The sequence below is a fragment of the Cariama cristata genome, unplaced genomic scaffold (genome assembly GCF_000690535.1).
Source record: "Cariama cristata isolate BGI_N322 unplaced genomic scaffold, ASM69053v1 scaffold5673, whole genome shotgun sequence".
NCBI lineage: Eukaryota > Metazoa > Chordata > Aves > Cariamiformes > Cariamidae > Cariama > Cariama cristata.
The window spans coordinates 6,221-28,233 of NW_009608831.1; the positions used below are offsets into that span (position 1 = coordinate 6,221).

A 22,013-nucleotide genomic window follows, 5' to 3' on the forward strand; every position below is an offset into this window, starting at 1 on the left:
CCCCCAAAAGAAAAACTGAAAACTTTTGGCTAATCCATGACAGTGTGGCCCACAGTCGCTCTCCTGAGCCCCTCAGGAACTTGTCTCCTGTGTGACCAAATTTCAGAGGTACAGATTCTTCCACTCCCTTACAGAAATCAACTCATGTCCTTAAAGGACTGTTAGGGTAGAGGTATTGCTGGTTTTTTGAACATCCTTAAGCAGCTCTCATGAAATAAGCTCACAATTAAGAGAAGCAAGTGAGCAGACCTCTTCAACACCACAACGTCTCCTAAACGTTTGTCTCAAAGTACAAGAGGTGTTCAAATACCCTTCCAACAGCCTGGTGGACTGCCGAATCATTTCTCTTTATTCTTCAGGAAGAGAGAGACTCAACACAATGGCTTTCTAATCTAAAAGCATTCAGAAAGGAGCTTGCTGGGATGTCTTTGTTCAATGTAGTCAGTCCAAGGACACAGCCCAATTTTTCTTCTTCCTTTTTCAGGTTAACTTTAAATCACTTCCTGTCTGGACTATTGTAATTTCCTCCTGTGAACTCCGAATTTCTGCCCTGTAAACACCAGGAAGTACAGAATACGGGGGTCATGCTGTTCTGATGGCAGGAAGCAAAATCCTGTTACCTCCACTGTCTCTATCCGAATCAACTTTGAATCTATCCTTAGGGTTAGAGATTTTTCATGGGATCTTGAGTAAATTCAACTATTTTCCCTGTAAAGGCTACCTTGAAACGGTTACCAGCTTATGGCACATAGCCTACAGAAGTGTGTAGTCACATACAGGAGACCTCCTTAAAACTAACGAAGACAGTTGCAGCATAGGATTATAAGAGAGTCAACAATCACATTACATCTCACTGCCTTTGAGGAAGGTGAATGGTAGCACGGACACCCCAGTTTTATTTCAAGTTGTTGCCATGTCCTCTATAAAATCATTGCTGTTCAAACAGCCTGGCTATGTTTTTTTCAAAGCAGAGGTAACTTCCATTACTTCTAGCAACATGCGTAGCACAAACCATCCTTTGCTTTATGTGTGAAGATCTTACCCTGGGCCTTGATCTTGTGTCAAGGGTCCCAATTCACACATCTATGACATGACCTTCAGGACACATCTATTACTATTAAGGATTTTTTTATTATTTACAGCAGCAGTCATTACTATAAAATATGAACAATGGATCAAACTACAAAAGCAGTATTTTCTTATCCAAAAACATCCGATCATCTTGCTCAGGATTCTAAATCATTTGGAGACAATCTACTACTATTTCACCCTCTTTCCACACTGCTGCGACCGTGCTAAAAGAGAAACAGCCAGAGGTGGCCCCTCCTACCTGGACACACTCTTCCAGGTCCATTTTTTCAAGTTCATGGCAGTTCTAGGAACAAACAGAAGACCAAACACACAAATTAACTGCAAAGTTCAGACAGCAAATACAAACACAGCTACAGCAAAGACAGTTCTTTTTAAAAATGAAGGTTTTTCTCCATGAAGCATCGTGACCGGAAGGAGAGTTTGCTGCTTTGTTACAAACAGCACCAAGTATAGTAAAGGAAATCCAGCAATTTCACTCATTTAAAGGCACAGAGTTTTTTTATTCATAGAAAGTAAAGGTAGTGAAATTTAGGGTCACGTGTACACAACACCGATTGATCTAGAACAACAAACAGTAAAGGTTAACTCCCAAGTATTTAACACTGCATGTAGTTTAGATGTCAGTCCTCCTAGATGTGTGGGCTGGGACAATGCCAAAGATCACATACAACCTAATTTTTGTAACTTAACTTCCACTCAAACGTTGAGATCAAAAGCATTACAAAAACCTAAATTCAAGAGAAAGCTACTGTTTGTTCATATCTATCACGAAACGAAAGCACAGATACTTGATGAAAAAGTGAAAGTGAGCACTTACCCTAGCTAGAGTGGTAAAGCCCACATCTGTTAGTTGAGAACACCTTGCAACTTCCAATATTCTGCACAGAAAGAATTTATAATAACCATGGTGGAGTCACTTTGCTTTTCAGAGTGTTTCATTAAAAGCTTCCAGCAACCCAGAAAAGTTTGACCTTGTTTAGGCTGTGCTCTCTGAGAGGATAATTTGCACAGAGTATCCACCCTCTATACCTGAGTGTAGGTCACAGGGAAAGAAAAAAATGAAGTCAGGCTAAAAGGGAACTCCAAGGGTTATTCAGCCGAGGCACGGAGGTCTAATCCGACAAATGTTGGACTAAGATGCTCCTAAAAACCTTCATTGCTGGACACTCCACAACCTCCCCGAATGATCTCCTCCGGTTTCCACCCCAAATACAGATCTCATCGTGAACAAGGGTGTAATACACGACAGCCTGGCAGATGAGCATCAGAGAATAAATATTTAATGCAAGAGTCTGAAGTCTTCTAAGAGGTGAACTGCTTGCTTCTGTGACAAGAGAGAAACTTTCTGGCAGACAGCTACCACGGCTCTACACAGGTTTCCTTCACACTGTTAACGTATTTATCTACCTTTACAGAAAAGGAAGTCAACCTTCCTCAAGTGCATTATGCATTTTACGCTATGGAGCTTAATACTGTAAAGCTGCAGCTGAAGCTGAACACACACAGAAACCATTTGGAACCAAAATGATATTTTACCTTCCTCTTTCAAAACTGGTTTCCATACACTTGTATGCTGCACTTTGTACCCATAATTCTTTAAATGAGGTATCACAGAAAACAGTTCTGTTTTCTTTTCCCTTGGAAGATATGTCTTTTATGCCATTTAATACAGGCCACTCAGCTGTTACAGATGTCAGATAACAAAACTGTCTCTTCTTTCTGCACCTGGCCATTTTCTGAATTATAGTGAAGTCTTCCTGAAGAAACTTGGCCTAATGAAAAAAAAGTCTTAAAAAATAATAAAAAAGCAAGGACCTGCAGAGATGTCGCTGTAAGCCCACTCTGTCAAGCAGAGTGAAAGTTTGCACAAATTCCATCTGCTACAAAATCACAATGAAAAACCTGTTAATATCACACGTCAAGAGGAAACAATGTTGTTTTAATGAGTTTTCAGTTCTCAATACAAAAGTAACCTAACCTCAACTGTTTTCCATAAAAGAACAAGAGTAGATATACAAGAGCGTAAAAGGAGACGGCTACTAAGAAAGCCTATTGGCAGCGCACGTCACCACGGCAGGGAGTTCTTTTACCACCATTTTACTCGCACCAGTTTAGAAACCAGAAATTTGGGTACAACTACGACCATCCCATTGCAAATGCCTGGAAAAAGCTCAATGATAAAAAGTGCCCTTTCAGAGAGGCCTTCAGAGTCTAAAATGGCTCAAATACTACATGACCATGTCACCAAGACCCTTTGCTCAACATGCAAGGGGTCGCTGGAGCTCGGGTGACTCTGCAGTGAAAACTTACCTAAGCCTTGGGCAGTTCTGTCCCAGGGCATTCAAGATGGCATCTGTAATGTTAGAGCAGCCTGAAGCACACAAGGATTGTAACTTGTGGCATCCTCTGCATATTGTAATGAGACCATCATCTGTTATTTGCTACAAGAAAAACAATAACAACATCACAAGCCATAACAACATAGGTGGAGGTGCAAGGCACTGCATATTCTCCTTCTCAGACTTCCAACCAGGCACTTAACTGAGGCCAGTTACACTTCTTTCAACCCAAAAATGCATTCAAATATTTCACTGGAGCAGCTGAAACAAGATAAGCCACATTGAAGTGACTTGTAAACATTCGGAAAGTGATTCCACATGCATGGAAATGTTTCTGAGCTCGGCCACGTGAGCGATGGGGGAAGGCATGGTAGCAGCAGGCCCAGACTCAGCCTCCTGCCTGCCTTTGCAACCCTTGCTTGTAAAGACCTTCTTGGCTGAAACTGAAGACAAGAAAGTACCTAACATCAGAGTTACCCACAAAATAAACAGCAGGTTGTTTTCACAATCAGTCTTTTAAAAATACACTTCAGTGGTTTGGGATCAAAACCTGAACTGTAAGAGACAGGCTTACAGCCAAAATCACCTTAAATTCACTCCGTGGCACAGCAGCTCCATTGACCCACTGCGTCCCCAGACACACAGGGTCCGTCCCGCCAGATCTGCTCCAGGTGTTTCTGGAGGACCGGGTTAAGCCTCACTTAATTCTTAGGTTCTGGATTTCCAGAGGCAGCCAGACTCAATTCCCACAGAAAAAGCACCAACCTAGGGAATGGCATTGCTTCTTTTAAAATAGCAAACAGCAAGCCTGTGGGTTGGTAAGCCCAAGTTCTGGGGTGAGATGAAACAGAAACCGAGTAGAACTTGGTATTTTCAGTTAAGGAGTTCAAGAACCTTGTAAGTTTTCTTCTCCCTTCCACCTGTTTTCCCACCTGTCCCCTAGACCCCGGACACAGGTCTGGAACTTGCTAACAGTTCAGCTCCTCCTTCGCAAGCACCCTGACTCAGACGGACAGGCACCAGTCTCCAGCCAGTTCAGTAACTGGTAAAGCTGCTCCTTAGACAGGACTGGGAAAGGAGAGCCCTGCAGCCTCCAAGGGCCTTGCCCACTTCCGTGGAAAAGGAAGAGACTGCCCAGTTACTCACTGCATCAGGTCAACTGCATGATGGTATGTACAAAGAGCCCATGCCAACTTCTTTTTTGGCATAAATATACATTTTTGGCACTGCAGAATAACTGGTTTAGAGCCCTTCTGTGCAGGGAAACTGCACTGCTTGGTTCAGTTTTATAGAGACCAGAGGAACTGCCTGGCTAGATCACCACACAAAAAACTCCAGCCCAATGGAAAGAATTTTTCCAGCTAGCCCTGCAAATAAATTGAGAAGCCCTGTGGGCAGGGCAAAGAGACAAACAATTCTGACAAAGTGCATGCGATGACACTATTTTGGGAGCTTATTCAACGTTACTGAATGCTACCAAAAAGCTGTTTTTCATCAACTATTTTTAAAAGTCTCGTAAATTTACAATCGCCCTGTTTGCACAGATGATGACGTTTCTGGGATGGAGTACGTTCTGCATGGTTCTGCTCAGAGGTGGCCTCTAAATGCACAACGATGACTGAGCTGGGAAATCACAGGACGATTTACTTACTAAGCATGTTTGAAGGTTTAAAGTCACCAGTTCGGGACAATGTGCACCAATGTATTTCAGAGCTTCATCCTCAAGCTGGAAAGAAAAAATTTAGAGACTGAAACAACCTTTTAATACTTGAAACAATCTTCAAAATAAAGTTTTGAGAACAAGAAAGCATCTGTGGTTTGGATACCTATGGGGGAGGAGGGCAATGCACTGCAGTTTCAAAATACACAGCAGTAGTGCATGCTACCACCCTCCCAACCCGTCTCAGGAACAGAGCTGCAAGTAGCAAAATCGGAACAATTTACAGAAATTAAAGAAACGCTTCATGAGTGAGGGCCTATAAATAACACTATTTTTATATCGCCACACTGGAACTCAAAAAAAAGTCTTGTTTCAATGTGAGGAGCACAAACATACCCAGGTTGCTTTCTGATGATAAAAAAAGCCTGGTATTCTTAAATCTATAAGAACAGACGGCAAGTAATTGATAACAAGGATGTATTGCCATCAATATTACTCACATCTACATAAATTACTAGAAACTCAAGCTGTTTCTATGACCTGAATTCTCAAAATAGCCTGAGATTGTTATATCTTTAATCAAGTCATTTTTACAGCCATGTATACCCATCTCACACATTAAAAATCCAAGAGTAGTATAAATTTAGAAAAACTACTGACTATAGCCCTTACAGTTGGGCTTTCTCGTGCACACAAGAGTATCACTGCTTTGTGCACATAACCACCATATTACTGCTTTTCTTATTGTAATAAGCTTTCCGGACTTTCTGTGTCCATGCACAGGAGAAATATGCTTTCTGCAAAATAAAAACATACAGCTGTTTATCTATACACAGTAGACAAAAATGGCACTTACTGACTCATACTTAAGGAATCCCTACCCCCAAGGAAAAAGCCAAATCCAAAACAAATAAGCACTGTCAGTGTTTGGGTACAAGGACCTAACAGATCAGAGATCATTTTCCAGGTCTACCTTGAGGCTCTTAAAACTCCCGAGAGTTTCTGGGTCACAGGTTTCAACTCCTACAGGGTCAGTTTTACTGTCCTTTTTCAAGGACAAGTTTCCGAGATACACGTTTGCCCCTTTCTAGCCTATCTTTCTGCGATAAAAAGACCCTGGTCGACTTCAGTAAAAAGAAGAATAATTAGTCCCCATATTCTTTGTGAAATAGCTTTGCAAGGAGCTCTTGCTCGTTAAAAGATTAATGCTCAAGGTTGATGTTCCCCACACCCCAGTTCCTAATTGATATAACTCCTTAGTAAAGTTGTAATACAGGGAACTATTTAACGTATTAAACTTTTCAATGATTCACCAGGTAAGACAGTGAAGAAAGATTATAGGAAGTTAGTCTAAATAACAAAAAAGCATAACAGGGGGGTAAAACCTCCCTTTCAGCTGTAGCAGTTAGTGCACCACTTACATATTCCAAAATACCAGCATCACAGCCTCTGCAGCCTCTTCAAAATACACCGTTATAGCTAGGGAGCTATACGCTATACTTGAGGGAACAGTACTATGTTCCTCAGTGGCTGTAGAGACATCTCTCCAAGGAGTCACATACACAGTCATGCTCTTTGACTAACTAGAAGATCCAAACGACACGTAGAGAAAATTCTACCACCAGCACAGATGAAAGTACTGTCACGCTTTCTAAAATTTTCTGAGCCTTCAGAAACGAATGGGTCTAGCCATGAATAACAAAGTTATCTCCTCTTTAAAAAAATTTGCTCAACGTGTTCCTGATGGACAAGAAAGAAGAATGATTCTACAGCTAGATATGCAATTTGTTCACTGTCCCACTATTCATGCTCAGCTCAAAGCTATTAAAGAATTTCAGTAAAGGCAGTTAATCTCCAACAGACAGATTGTGAGTAATTTCAGTAACGTAACATTTCTGGAAATAGAAAAATCCACAATACTTCATCCCCGTACTTTCAGTTATGGCAGAAAGAAGCCAGCTGTTATTACTCAATCTGAGCACTCTCCATGGAGCCGTACCTGCGTGCAGCCTTTCAGAAACAGGGCTTTGAGTCCACTACAGCCTCTCACCAGAGCCTGGATGCCATCCTTGGTCACTTGGTCGCACCAGGAGATATTCAGCTGTTCCAGCAGTGGGCATCCCTCACTTCGGAGGTGAAAGGAAAAGTATGTGGAAACTTGGTTTCATTTTGGAAAGAAATCCTGCTTCAAGTCAGAATCTAGGAAACTCCCATTTCTGGAACCCAGATGAGCACAGATGTACACCCGCATCCCACACGCTCACAAGGAACACTTTTGTCAAAAACCTCCAAATGCGAAAAGCTCTCCAAAGGCAGGATCAGGAGCTCTAAAGCAGGGATTTAGCAGGGTAAAAGACGACCGATTTATCCCATTTTGGACACCTCCCAGTTCTTATACAAGGACAGACACTACCCTCAACGAAAACAAAAAATAGGGTTGATCTCTGCTAGGGCTTTCTGGATCCGAATACAACCAAACCACCCTCAATGAAAACAAAAAATAGGGTTGATCTCTGCTATGCTCCTTCTAACTTCCCAGGTGTAACTCTGCGTTTGCAAATAGCTGCCAGCAGGAGTAACACTCAAGTGTAATTTGTAATTAGGAAGAGATACACATGCTATCATGTACTTAGGATAGCTGCAGCACAAATCTGACCATGTGAAATGAGAGACAAGGCTGAAGACCCTCAAGGGAAGGAAAAGCCAGGCTCTAAGTATTTTAATATAGCTATAAAAAAAAATTAATTATTCATTTGTTCTTTCAAATCTTTGTTTTCTTCTGGTGTCTAGATTTATCCTCCAGCATTTTTTTTTTTACCCCATGAAACAGCTTCCCTGTATTTTCTTTTATTCCACTGGTACATCACTTGAAATTTTTTTTTTTTTTTTTAACAGCTTGGCCTCTATTGTTACCTTTAATGTTTTTTTTGCCTCCTTTTCTCTGTCCCAATATCTTTCCACCAATGTCTGTCCCTTCCTTTTCTAGATTACTTGGCAATTCCATTTAGCAGATTTAAGCAGTTATATGTCTCCTAAGCAGTTTAAAAAGACAAATAGTCACATGCTGGTGTTCACCTTCCAGCTATGTAAACAATTGCTAAGTACACAATGGTACACTTACAATGAAGTAGTAAACGAGCATTTTAAAAAGGTAGACTAAGACTTTTGTCTCCCCCAAACTCCCTCCTCCAAGACTTTAATAATTTTATATAGGATGGATACAAACAAGGTTGAAGGCAGCTTTTACCGAGTCGTCCTCCTCTGCCTTGGCAAACCAGGAGGCACAACGTGCAAATGTTGAGCTCTGCTGGGGAATGCCTCAATTCTAATCACAGTTACACCTCAGCCTATGTCAAGTCTCCTCCAAGGCACACAAGACACACAGGCCAACGGTGGGTCATGCTATCTGGAATCAACCAGCAAAAGTCAATGTTTCTGACTCCTACCTCAGTGCTTTCAGAGACAGGTTGGTTATGGAAGTGCAGGAAGCCAGATCAAGGTGCCTGAGTTTAGAGCAGAACTTACTGAGGCTGGTACACGTACTGAAAGAGAGCACACAAGACACACTCATGCAATAGACTTATTCAAAGTTGTATACATTTCATATGACATGCATTATATTATCTACCACGTGCACAAGCCTGGCCTTCCCTTAAAAAAAGGGACGGAGACTATAAGACAGTGTACACAGAAAAGGGGATGACAGGGCAAACAGAGACAAGAATTCTACTCACGCATCTGTGATCTTGGTACAGCCATTGAGGTTCAACACTTCAATATTTCTGCAGTTCTGCGCAAATGTCCTTTATTAAAGGAAAGGGAAAACAATATTTTTCAGCAATATACTTCCCAGATGTTTTACGGCATTCTTTTTAACCATAACACATCACATACAATTTTACAAAATTGTCTCAAACAAAACAAAGAAGTAATAAAATAAATAATTTATGTTGCCCCATATCTTGCCTTGGGATTTCCCAGCCTAAAGGCACAAGCTTGTAATTCAGTGCCAATTCCTACTTCGCTTGTAGCAGCAGCTGGCATTATTTTAATGAGAATGGAGAAAAATGGCTACCGTGTGAGGTTAAAAAAATGATACATTAAAAAGGCTTATATGTTACGGCTCTTGATGGTTTAACTTAAGACACACAGGCTAAAGATCTCACTTCCAAAGTGTTCATAAATTCTTGCAATCCTCTGTGGTTGTAGAAACCAAATAATTCTTTACATCACATTTAAGAGCAGAAAGAAGCTATATCACTACCTTAACGCATTGTCTCCCACTCCTAGACAGCCGCGCAGGCTTAACTTCCGCAAGAAACCCCCACATCTTTTAGAAATATTCTCAACTACTCGTCCCTGTCAGAGACAGAAAGAATGACATTAAAATCCCAAAGTCACCTGATCGTTCAAAAAGCTGAATTCAAAATTTTGCAGATTAACAACAGTTTATTCTAGGTAAAATTGTGCTAAGAAACCAAAAATGCCATGACGATAATCTAAGGCAGGGAGAGGGAGAGTTATTCAGCTTCTGAAGATGGAGAGACAAGGAACAATTACCTAAAGCCGCTGAGGCTAATGACTGAGGAATTTCCTCCAGTTCAGAGCTCCTGGACATCAATACGGACTACCCAAGAAAGATGAAAAGAAGCAATGCCATTGCTACAACACAGGTAGTAAGATTTACAAGTAAGTACAGACAGCGTACTAGAAATGGAAATACTTAAATTTCTATTCAAAATAGAGATGAGGTAGAACCAGCCCACAAGTTTTATTCTCACAGAAAAAGGGATTCAAACATTTGTGCTCAAGAAATCTAGAAAAATGATTTTTTAATTTCAAATTTGTAATCAATGGAAGCCTCCAAAGTCCCCACTACAAGCCAGTATTTACCCAGCTATTTCTCACTGTGAATGAAGTGCAAAAACTATCGAGAGAATATTTGTATCAGTGTCCAGAAAATCAAAAGCCTTCCCTCTAACTTTTAGTCTACGTGGTTGCTCGTCACAGAACAGGAACATCACTTGATTCTTCAAGCACTAGTCGGCATTTAAGACCTCTGTCATCGTGAAGATATTCTTCAATAATCTTTTTCCAGTCCAAAATATATCAAGCATCAGGCTCAGTACAACGTAATACCACAATCAAAAAAGGGACAGCAGCTTAACTAGATCTCTGGACGAGTTTCTGCTGACATCTGGCCACTTGCTCCGCGGGGCAGAGGAGCAGCTCTGCGGCTGCAGCGCGCTCCGAGGTGCTGCCCCGGCTGCCAGAGGACTGATGCTCGACCTGCACATCCGCGTAGAAGGGCTGGAAAACCTGAAACTGCATGTTTTTGCAATTCCTCTAGCAAGCCTATGAATTCATAGGCTTGAATTAGAGGATTCAAACAGGTTTATGTATAGAATTTAAAAACCAACATTTTGGACATCAAAGTCCAGCAGGTACTTTTAGGTTAGGTACAACATATTCAAGCATTTTTTTTTAAAAGGGGAGGTCCATGCTTATGCAAGAACACGTGTTTGATGTATAGAGTGGCATCAGAGAACAAAGAGACATTAAAACCATGCAAAAACCACTCAAGAATGAGAAAAGGCTAGTTTGTATTCACAGCACTCCTGCCTCTCTCCCTCCTACACAACCAAGGGCAGCAGCACGGCTGAGCGGCTCTGCCCACCTTCCCTGCTACCTCCATAGACCAGGCACCACTGACAGCTTCGCTCTCCCTCTAGGAAAGTAAATAATTACGTGGGTCCAGAACTTTCAAAGCATGTTAAGAGATAAAGTATTTATTATCAAGAACAAAAAAAAAATATCACACTGTTTACTTCCTTCAAGAAGCCGCTGGCCACTCAGACCCCTGCAAGCACGCCGAAGTCGCAGGGATAAAGGAACAGGCCCGTGATACCCCATCTCAGCTGCTCAGATACACAGCCGGCAGGAGGAGATTATTTTAACTCTTTCCTCCACAAATAATGTGTGTATTTCCCACTAACTCCCACAAGGAATGAATCTTCAGTCATCATCTGGTTTATGCCTCTGTCTCTATCAAGTTGAAGTGATACACTCCCCATCTCCCTCCTCCAACATATTTTAAAGAGGATGTAACAGTCTGATAAGAAACTTAAGATTTTTTTCTCTCTTATCCCTTTTGCTGATTAATGCAATTTTAATTTTAAGAACAGCACGACAACAGCATCCATTCCTATCAGTGTTGAGTACTCCCCATCTAACAGATTTAGAACAGCTACAATGAAGTATTTCCAAAGCTGCATCTTTTAGGAACAATTTTGACCTTGTCCCCCTGAATCACCTTCACTTACATTTCAATTTTTGACATCAAAGATAGACAGGAAAGGATAGATGTATTGCAGGTCACGTTTCAAAACAGATTCAGTCTTAATGGTCTAAGTCAGCGCTATGTTAACATTTCTTTGAGTGAAAGGAAAAGTAGCCTAAGTTCTGCTATACAGAAGCAGTAGTTTTCCACAAGAACATAGCTATTATACTTATTTCTGTTTTCAGAACACACACAAAAATACTTTCCTTCTATTACTACCTTAAAGTCTTGATACAGATATATAATTCCGTCCATTTTCAAAAGCTGAATGGATTGCCAAGACTTTAAAGACTCCCTGAAGCTAAGAAGAACTGAAATTAATGATTTCTATCTCCAGGGAAGGTAAAAAGGGTTACACTGGGAGTATTAATCCATTCTAGGCTGTAATTACATTTTAACAAGAAAAATGGGTTTGTATGTCACTTAATTATACCTCAATATCCCTCTGGAAATCAAACAGGTCAATTCGCTGCCAGTTACTGCCATCCAGGGCCAGAACATTCCATGCCTTTATCGGGGGAAAAAATGTAAACGTATTGTTAATATGAAAAAACCCGCCAGTGGGGAACCTAGTTACAGTTTGTTCCTTTTAGAAACAACATTCTGTCTCAGATGTAAACAAGTAATTACAGCCAACAAGGAAAACTGTGCAGTTACCAGAATCACTCGCTCGGACAAGAGTCCCCTCACCTACACGGCACACTCTTCGCAAGTCCCCAGGCCAGGCAAGCCCGCCGTGCCCCAGCCACTTCTGCTCCCACAGGAGACGTAGATGCTGAGCCCAAGACAGGAGGCAGTGCCGGAGCGTGGGCATCTTCAGTCCTGGCTGGAATCTAATCATCCCCTCTGCAGCATCACCAGCTAAGCCAACGCCTTTAGAGGATGCCGGCAGGACCGACACGAAGATGAAGGACACCAGGACGCAGGTGAGTCCCTGAGGAGACCCTACACCAGACATCTACACTGACAAGAGAAGTGGAGCTACTCTTGGAGGGCGCGGAGGGCTCGGTGGTGCCGGGTCGGAGGACCATGCGGTGAGATCCCAGAAGCGGTGGGCGAGGCTGTCATCTTGCACGCCTCCGCTCTTGCCTCCAGCAGAAAAGTGATGCTCAAGGCAGTTTCGTAGCTTGGCGCACAGGGTGTTGCGTCCCACAGATGGAGAAATGCAAAGCTTTGTAAGTGCCCGGATAAAGTGTCCAGCTCTCACCTGAGAACTATGCACCACTGCTGTAGTGACGGTGTTTACTACCTCCGGCTTAAGTGTTTGGTTTGTTTTGTTAAAAAAAAACAAAAAACAAACAACCCCAAAATCTCATGTTGCTCATGCTACAAATGACAACTGGGAGCTGAAAGTTAGTAATTCTGCCCTTAATGAATCAAAAGGGGTGTCAACACAGTACTATACTTGAAATTTTTATTACATAATCAAAGTAAACAACTAGCTCTCATAATAACCATGAGTCTATCATTACAAAAGAGCACATGTATACAGGCGTATTTTTACACTACACCTATTACATTCACTAAGCTACATCTCCATCACAACACACTAGCTCTCATGCAAGCCATGTATAGGCTTAGAACAGCTGACAGAACTGTACGCATTAATTGATTTTCTGCATTTTAAACCTCACTGCTGATATTTGTTTTAAGATCAGTTATCCCCATGAGAAAAGTAATAGCTCCAGTGGAAGAGAAATGCATCAGAGGATGCAAGTTGTAACACAGTATATTTTAATGTGTGATGTAGGGGACATTAGGTACAGCCTCTCCGTAGCTCTGTGTGGACACTTGAGTCGTTTACAATACATGCTGTGTCACCTAGTGACTAATATGTTCTCTGATGCCCTGTGGATTGTGTAAACAGGAGCAAGCAACAAAAATGGGAGTACACCCTGACATCGGCAAGTACCTTTGAGAGCCCATTTTGGTCAACACTGTTCTGCTGGAGCACTGAATTTCAGCTGGAAGATCTTTCACTAGAAGACGTATATTATTCAGAGAATGTGGGATGATAACCATAACACCTAGACATCACACGGGATATTTTTTTTAATCCAATAAAAAAAATGTTTAAGCATAGTCTTTTTTTACGGATATTTTTTTTAATGCAATAAAAAAATGTTTAAGCATAGTCTTTTTTTATTCTTATGGACTCTGAATAATGAAATGAGTTACGGCTCAAGTCTGAAGGCAAGGTTGACCAGTTTTGTACAGGTGTCACTCAGCACTGGCTCTGTCAGTACAGTGAACGTACCACTACAAACACCTTCCCGTGTAACTTATTTCCCACTCTTGCTGTAGCGATGCTTCCTCTGTGTGTCTTGTTAGGTACTGGCAGGATAAAGCATCTGAACAAAGCTGGTAGCTCTAGATAACTGGACCTGCAGTTGGAGGAGTTTTCCCAAGCGAATAATCCAAGCTGGATTTCATTAGCTGAAGCCCACAAAGCTATCAGCTACTTAAGGAACAAACCAACTCTAAACAAAACAGACACTCCTCTTTTTTTCTTCCATGCTTACCTCAACTACATCCAAGTAGGAAAGTAAACTTTTATTGACTGTGCAGTATCTTTGTCAATTAAAATTTCTCTGTCTCCACCAAAACCCACAAGATGCCATTTTAGGCTTATCCAGGTTTGGTATTTTCATCAGTGCAGGCCTCCTGTGCAAACTCAGGCTGACCGGAGAATTCTTAGGCAAAAAGTCAGCCACCTCCCCTTTGTAACCTGCTCAGGGCCCAAGACACCGGCAAAATGATACTCAAGCTTTGAGTCCCCCTTCACTGGTGCCATCAGAGGTTTCTGGTGTTGCGGCATTAATACGGGACACTAAATAACAATAGATGAGTTGCACAAAGCTCCCTGGCACAAATCGTCCTGGTTTGACACTCCAGAGAAGGCTGGAGCAAGAGGATTGTCACCCAAACTCAATCAACTGTTAAAACCCACCAGCAAGGATGAAGGTTCTTACCCTGGAAACTTGAGCACAACGACACAGAGTGACCACATCCAGGAAAGAGAAAATTCTGTAACAGAAATGAAAGATACCTTATTGTTTATCTACATTTAAAACAAAAAGAACGTGGAAAACAAAGGAAGGAGAAAAAAAAAAAAAAAAGAACTGGAGACAGCAAAACTTCTTTGTAATTCAGATGAAAGCTGAACTGTGAAAAGAAGCGCAGACCTAGCAGTTAACAAATGAAAGCAAAACACGGATACTGAGCCACTGTGAAATATTAATCTCGCGCCTTGTAGCATTTATTGACAGTAAACTGAACGATTATTTATCAAAACAGATGCTTACAGGTATTGTGTAGCTTAACAGTCAAAAGTCAGGATATGGCAGAACAAACACTCACGCTGGGCTGTTTTGGCTCCTGTTCGACACAGGAGCATCCCTGTGCCCACCGCCTCCTTTCAACAAAACCAACATCTTCAGCAACAGCTCTCCAGAAGCGGGCAGTGTAACAAGTAACAGTTAACAGATCAAAGCAACACGACAGCCTGATTTCAGTGCACGGATTATTTCCCCTTTTTCACACAGCTGTGCTAAATACGAAGTGTTGCTAACACAGAGGTAGGAGGAGTATTTTGCTCTGCAACACTGCAAAGCAACTGGCACAGACAGATGATTTGTTTGATCGCGCCTAGGAGAGACGCATCGAGGATTAGGCCGATGCGGTCACTCCTCTGTGGTATGTCATTCCTCTGCCAGGGCACACCCAAGTGCTCAGGCCAACACCCCGGTGTTGCTGTCCTATTTACTGGGATAAAGGAATTAAGACAGTAATACTTCGCAATGCTATACTGGGCTGAGACATCCACGCTTTTGTCTCGGGCATATACACCCCTATCTGTGAATGCAGGAAGTACCAAGCCCATTTAAAGCTCCCAAATCTGTACCAATTCATCAATATGGTTATTTTATGGCTTACAGTTATTCAAACAATCACATGTCACAAACAGAGGTGGTCAAGTGGGTAGCAGAAAGATAGTAAGGTGTCATTCTCTTTGATAGCAATTATAAAACCGTAGGATGAAATGTTTTTGCGAAGATATACAAATGTTTAACTACAAGAAAAAAAACATTTGCGCATATTTTAATAAACTTGAAGACCACCAGAAAGAGAAGCCAAATGTTATCAGATGCAAGTGTTAAAGGTATGAGGCAAGCAATTTTGTTCTAATGCTATACGCTATTTATAAAATACTCTTGTCAGCTAAAGTATGGTTGTCCAGGAGAAATTCTGAGAACAAACAAAACTCCACTGCTCCAAAACTCTCCAGACTTTTTCCAGAGAACAGCGTATGCCCAAATTAACAATTGTTTGGATACCTGCAAAGCTTGAATCATCTCCCCAAAAGACTGTGGGCTTGGAGAGGGGGGGTGTACGTAAGCTTTCCTACATTCTCAGCAGACCTGCCTGTGCTGGGAGACTCAGAAATGAGAAGGTGCTGCCGGCAGCATCTTCCCTTTGTGTGACTTATAGACTTAATAAACACCCTGTACCAATGTGCTACTGAAAGCCTAATACAAAACCAAGAAAGCTGTACGATGCACTCATCTCCCCAGATAAGCACAAAGAATACATTTGAATAAATAGCACAGGCACTGATAAAGCTGGGGGAAGAGGTGCTGAGAACAAGGAACGAACATCACGTACATCGCAGATTAACTGCACTTTGGCCTAGAGATAAATGATGAGGGGTTATCCAGGCTTTTGCTACCGACGCCAAGTTTTGTATGCACATTAGTAAGTGCCGCACACCTTCATGGACACCCATATATTTGTATATTACTCTATACAAAGAGCAAATCCTGGATTTTCCGATTTTAGGAGAGGACATGAGCTAGGCTGAGATGATATAATATGATACAACAACTGCATGATAAAGCTTTCCTGACCAGCAGGTATATAAAAAGCACTTTAGAAACACTCACTGCTTATAGACAAGTCTTCCCCTTGAATTAAATGTCACTTACTCGTGCATGTATGTGCGCACTGAGGACTTATTTAGCACAACATCAACAGTACAAGGAAAGCCTGGGGAAACGATAGAAGCTAGGGAAAATTCCTACTTTCACTCTAGATTCCTATCATAGGAGCAAAAAAAAAGAAAAAAAAAAAATCACGCTCCATGGGAACAGTGGCTAGGTCAATAACTACGCAAGCTTTCTATATTTTCGTTAAGATTGCTTTCTCCACGGAAATCCCAGGCTATTAATAACCATCTCATCCCTCTATCAGGGCTATTAGGTCTTGGCCAAATTCTTTTCCACTTCCCGTTCCTCCCCTCCCAGCCTACCCACACAGTAAAAGGGATGTCAACGCAGCAAAACGCTCGCCCCTCTCACCTCCGAGGTTAACATCGCTGAGCTTCGCCAGGAGTTCCCTTGCTGTCTAACTCAGAGACTTTGGCTCTGAAAAGCTTAACAGCCTTTTCCAGTGTTTTCTGAACTGCTTTTGCATTTGTTCAAGAATATTAGCCAGTGACTCAGCAGAATCAGACCGCAAAAACTACTCCTTCAGCAGCGGTCACTACCACGTTGTGAGTTTTGGTCATTTCAGAATCAGCTCCAACTAAACCCTTCACATGAACTGGAGAGAACAGCAGGAGCAAAGCTAAAATCTTGCAGGCACAATGACCCAAGCTAAGTTTTCCAGTGCAGCCCTGAGGACAGGGCTTCTCTTCTCCAATGAGCTGCTGGGGAACATTCAAAAAAAACCCAAACTCAACAACTAAAACCAAGCTGCCTGTGTGGCTAAGCAATGGCTGAGCAGACATCATTTTCCAACAGGAGTACAGTACAGGTCATAAATGCTGGGTCTCTTTTCAGCAATCTGCACAGTACAAAATAGAGGTAATCTATAGGTTCACCTGAAATAATACGCATTCTTGCTACTACCCTGTGGCTCAATTAAAAGTGGACTTGTCAATGAGGAATCATCCTGGGCTGACAGGAAATTTGGATGCAACTTAGCTAGTCAGCTCCGGACCTTCTCTCAGTAATCGAGCGACAGTTCCTCCTGGAATTGCTCCAAAGCACCAAATCCTTAGAAAATACCTGCTGCTCTGATCAGATTCAGTTTATCTGGTGAAAGAAAGCAGAGAAGAGTAAGTAGTAGCAGGTTGAACAGTACTACTTGAATAATGGCTTTCTTGGTTCTGCCTTAATAGATCAAAAGGCACATAGCTGGGGTGTTTATTTTTACATCCAACACACAGGATCTCTGTTTTGCTCACAGCTGACTGCTGCACTCTTACATTGGTCTTTTTACTCTTCAGAGTTGGTAGTAAGAAAATAATCCACACCAATAACTTTATCATCAAACAATGATCATAGGTGAAGGCAGACTGAGTACTCCAAACAGGAATTAAACCAAGTCTGGTAGTGCAGCAGATTAATTTCACTGCAAAGGACTCAGGACTTTGCCCGAACAGCCCAGCACCAGACAATTTAGCTAAAACACACTGCAGTTAGAGCATTTTTTCAGGTTTCAACCTCTTAATCCACTCAGGGTTTTCTAGGACTCCTCACTTTCCCACTGCCACTCTAATTAGATTAGGGTCAAGACTCTAATGAAATCCCTGGACGCTGTGGGCTTTGAGATGAGCTAGCTTAGACCTTTAGCCTTCTAAAATTATCAACACCAATTAATGGCAGTGACCCACCATTCAAGTTAAATTTCACTCCATACTCATTTTAGGCCGATGGGCTGGCCAGGAAGAGAGAAACAGCGACTTTGCAGCCGACTCACCGGTCCCTCAAGCGTGCTATTGCTTCCTCGTCCCAAGCAGAACTCAAGCTCCAGAGGAATAAATCAACGTGGAGCCTGAGGTCAGATGGCAAAGCCAGTGCCAACAACTGGATGTGCCGAAAACGGGCTAGCAGGCAGGAGCACGGAGTAAAAGCCGCTTACGCCAGGAGAGAATTGAAAACGGCTTGACCTGCCCATGAACCAATAAGGAAAAGACCAAGTCCCGCAGCCCGGTCCCCTTCACCCTGCCAAGCGTAAGCTGTTTAGCAGCCCCACGTCACGCAGAGAGTAACCTTCTTCAGGAAACCAGCAGTGACCACCAGTGCCACAGAAAATCCAGGCTCGTGGCTGGGGTTTGGCTTGCAGACAAAAAGCAACTGGCAGGCAGCCCTCAAAGAATGAATGTACCTTTTCAACGGGGCATCATTAAGGCCAGCACAGGGAAACAGGGACATGATGCTCCTTCGGGGGAAACAACCACAGCCAGAGCCGACGTGGACCATGAATTCACCGTTCAGCGTCACTGAGCTAGATGCTGCCCAAAGAGGAGCTGGCAGCAGCAAAGGAACGAGGGCAGTGAACAGAACTCCACTTTTTGCTGGTTTGGCTCATTTGTAAGAGCGTAAAGGTATATTCGCATATCAAGGTGTAAGCTCCTAGAAACTCAGCTGGCACAGACAAAGCTGAAGCAGGTACAGCATATCAGGACAAGGATTTGTGATCCAGCAGCTGATCTGCCCACCCACATGCCACAGGACACCTTTCTTAGAGTCCTGCTCTCAGGGACAGGCAGGACAAACATCACCTTTACCATCACGGTGGTAGGGCAGACCATGACGCGACAGCTGAATCATGGACACGTTTAAAGGAGAGATTTCTGAGGACATCGCTCCAGAGCACCACACGCCTCCACCCCGTCCTCCCAGACAAAAGCACTACTGGACTTGCACAATTCTGTATCTCGGGGCATGACAAAGGCTGCTGTTCACCCCTTTTATGTCCTCCTACTCTTTATTTTGCTCAAGTACAACTTTCTACTTTGCAACCACATGCATGAGACATCAACGCCATCTGCAGAACGAACAAACCGGAGAACAAAACATTACACAGTAGCACTGCTTAAACACATAAGCCTTTGTCTTGCAGACAGTGAGACTCATTTACAGGGGATTCCTGCAAATAAATGCATCCAAGTTTCTCTTTCAAAGGCTGCACTGTCAATCTACACTAATTAATTTTCACAGTACGCTAACAGTGAATTCCACTCTCAAAACCATTACTTATGAACTTTAACATTCATAAACTCAGCCTCCTGACTTCTCCCAGGTTCCACACAATCCTGAACTCCTGCTCTGTTCCACAGCAGGTCAGGATGATTAGTGATATCACGACACAAAAGACAAAAACACTTCTGCAAGGCAGAAGCGCGCGTACCACTGAGAACTCAGTCACATTGTGGCTTTCACTGATGAAATTCCCTGCTTGGTGCAGGACCTTCCCTCCTACTTACCATAAATCCTTCTCCAATTGTCTAGTAATGTTCCTCCACACCAGCTACCTCCTACGGACCAAGATGTGCTCACTGGTCCCACTCAGGCTCATTCCACTTTGACCAATCTACCAGAAAGCTCACCCATACTCTAATCAAGGTCCTGCTCCTTGGGAGCCCACTGACCACACATCTCTTCCCCTAAAGTCCATGCAAAATCTCTACTAAATTCCACTCTCTGACCTTTTTCTCCCCACCAGATTCCTCGCTTTCCCTGTGCCACACAAACTCTTGCCTCACGTGCCAGTGCTCTTCACAACCTGTCCCTGCAGCCTACCTAGGTTTTGTCACCTTACCACAAGGGCAAATCCTATTTTTTGTAGCATCTGCAAAACCAGTACCTGCTTGCTCTCATCAGAAAAAGAATCCTTCTCTCAGAAAATGCAGAGAAACATTTTTCTCGCTCTTCAAATTCCCCTTTTGCTGCAACACATCCACACCAATGGTTCAGGGCAAGTGCTGGGTGAAGATAACTGCTGTCACCTCCAAAAAGCTGTGCAAACTCATCTGGGCTAGGGCATCCCATCGTGTTTGTTACTCCCTCCTGCTCCTCCCACAGGTTCCTTGTCTCTTCCAGGTACTGGATGCTGATTTTTGCACAGCAGCCTCTGTACAGCACGGACAATCACTTGCCTGTATAGCAGGCTCAAAACCCAAATACCCACATTATTAGCAAGGAGGGTTCCAGAAGCCATACATCTTGCTTTTGGATGAATAATACTGGAATAAAAGAAACTGAATCAGATTAGCGACACCATTACAGAGAACAGAGAAGGCAGTGCAGTCGAAAGAAGAGATAGTCAGACTTTTTTTTCCTATTCATTTTATTTTACAAGCGAGCTAGAAGCAGTTTCCTGTGTCAGAGCTCCTCTCCCCAGACTTTTTATTGCCATTGAGTGTTGACAATACTACACAGTTTCTTGCAGCATAAGAATTTTGTTCATGTTAATAATTCAAGCTACCACCTGCAATTGCTTGCACCATTTACAGTCTAGCGTCTCGGCTTAAAGCACTGATGAACACAACTCTACTTCAAGATGCCGAACTGTCACAATTGAGGTACAATCACACACACAGACTCACCATCACGCTACTCTGGTGCTGGGGAAGGCATACTTCAACAGGTACATACGTGCGTGCATATGGAACGGCTGCAGAGGGAGAGGGCAGAGTTGCCTACTGAGATCCACCAAGTCTCATCGGTTTGATCTTTGCCAACAGGACCATCCTGTCAGGTGCTGAACATCCAGCTTTTATTGATGAGGAACAGGTCAAAGTCTGCCCGAGTGTAACTGAAGCAGAGGAACTAACTTTTTTTTTTTTTAATTGAACACTTTAGAGAGGCGGAATCCTATTCTACACATTAGCCCATACTTACCTTTATTTTTGTTAAGGACTTGCTTAGTCCTATAGTTCTTCCAACTACAAAACAGGCAACCAACAAACTAATTTAGCATTTTAAAAACACAAAACCTAGTAATATTCCGCATAAACTGCTGCTAATGCAGACCTTTGATCTGCTTCTGTTTGTTTACGGCTTTACAAGTGACCCAGTCCAAGCTCATGACTTACGAGCGTACCAGCAAAATCAGCTACTGGCTGCAAATAACAATTCACAACGCAGTCTCCAAGCTTACAAACTGAAAGAAGGCTTACCGAAGCAGCAGCTCTTTTGGAAGTTTTTTGTTGATCACAGCTTCATCATTGTTTGAGAACATCTGTAAACAAAAACAATTTAAACATTTTAGCCATATATTTTCATTAAGGAAAAAAATCTACTCTAAGGAAGAAGCTGCTGGTTAGTGAGGCCATTTCAAGAGAGACATCTGGCCGAATAAATTCTCAAAAGATAAACCTTGTGCCCAAGCTTTCAAACTCCTGGATTGGACCACAGTTGGACAGAGCATTACATCCAATATAGTTTAAAAATTGGTCCAAGAATGCTCCGTGGATTGACAGATTAAATAGAAAGCGAGATTTACAATTTATCTGTTAAAGTAAACGATAATTAGGGTGTACTTGTCGGCTGGCACTGACGATAGGAAGGTATCACCTACAGCATTACTACGGGCTTCCATCTGCGGCACAGTTCTGTGAAGGTGCACCAAAGCACAGGCACTTTAAACCATGAAGCGTAACTACGCATCAGAGCAGCATATGGCAAACGGGTTGGAGGGAAGGGCTACGACAAGAGTGATCAAGCAGCCCCAACATCCAACAAACGGAGGTGGAAGATGCAGGCAGAGCAGGACTGGCTTCCATAACAGAAGA

At 42.6% G+C, this 22,013-nt stretch overlaps 1 protein-coding gene across 1 annotated transcript in view; it reads right to left on the bottom strand.

Annotated features, from left to right (window-relative positions):
* Positions 1 to 21,460, bottom strand: part of LOC104159402 (F-box/LRR-repeat protein 20) — a 23,953-nt gene extending 2,493 nt beyond the window's left edge. Inside the window, exons 1-11 of the mRNA XM_009697299.1 lie at positions 21,399 to 21,460; positions 14,404 to 14,458; positions 11,865 to 11,939; positions 9,356 to 9,450; positions 8,826 to 8,894; positions 8,538 to 8,633; positions 7,091 to 7,217; positions 5,083 to 5,157; positions 3,403 to 3,533; positions 1,910 to 1,970; positions 1,331 to 1,375 (exon numbers count right to left, since the gene is read on the bottom strand). Of these exons, the coding sequence (XP_009695601.1) occupies positions 1,331 to 1,375; positions 1,910 to 1,970; positions 3,403 to 3,533; positions 5,083 to 5,157; positions 7,091 to 7,217; positions 8,538 to 8,633; positions 8,826 to 8,894; positions 9,356 to 9,450; positions 11,865 to 11,939; positions 14,404 to 14,458; positions 21,399 to 21,460 (891 nt within the window). The remainder of the gene's footprint in view (positions 1 to 1,330; positions 1,376 to 1,909; positions 1,971 to 3,402; positions 3,534 to 5,082; positions 5,158 to 7,090; positions 7,218 to 8,537; positions 8,634 to 8,825; positions 8,895 to 9,355; positions 9,451 to 11,864; positions 11,940 to 14,403; positions 14,459 to 21,398) is intronic.
* Positions 21,461 to 22,013: the final 553 nt, after the last annotated feature.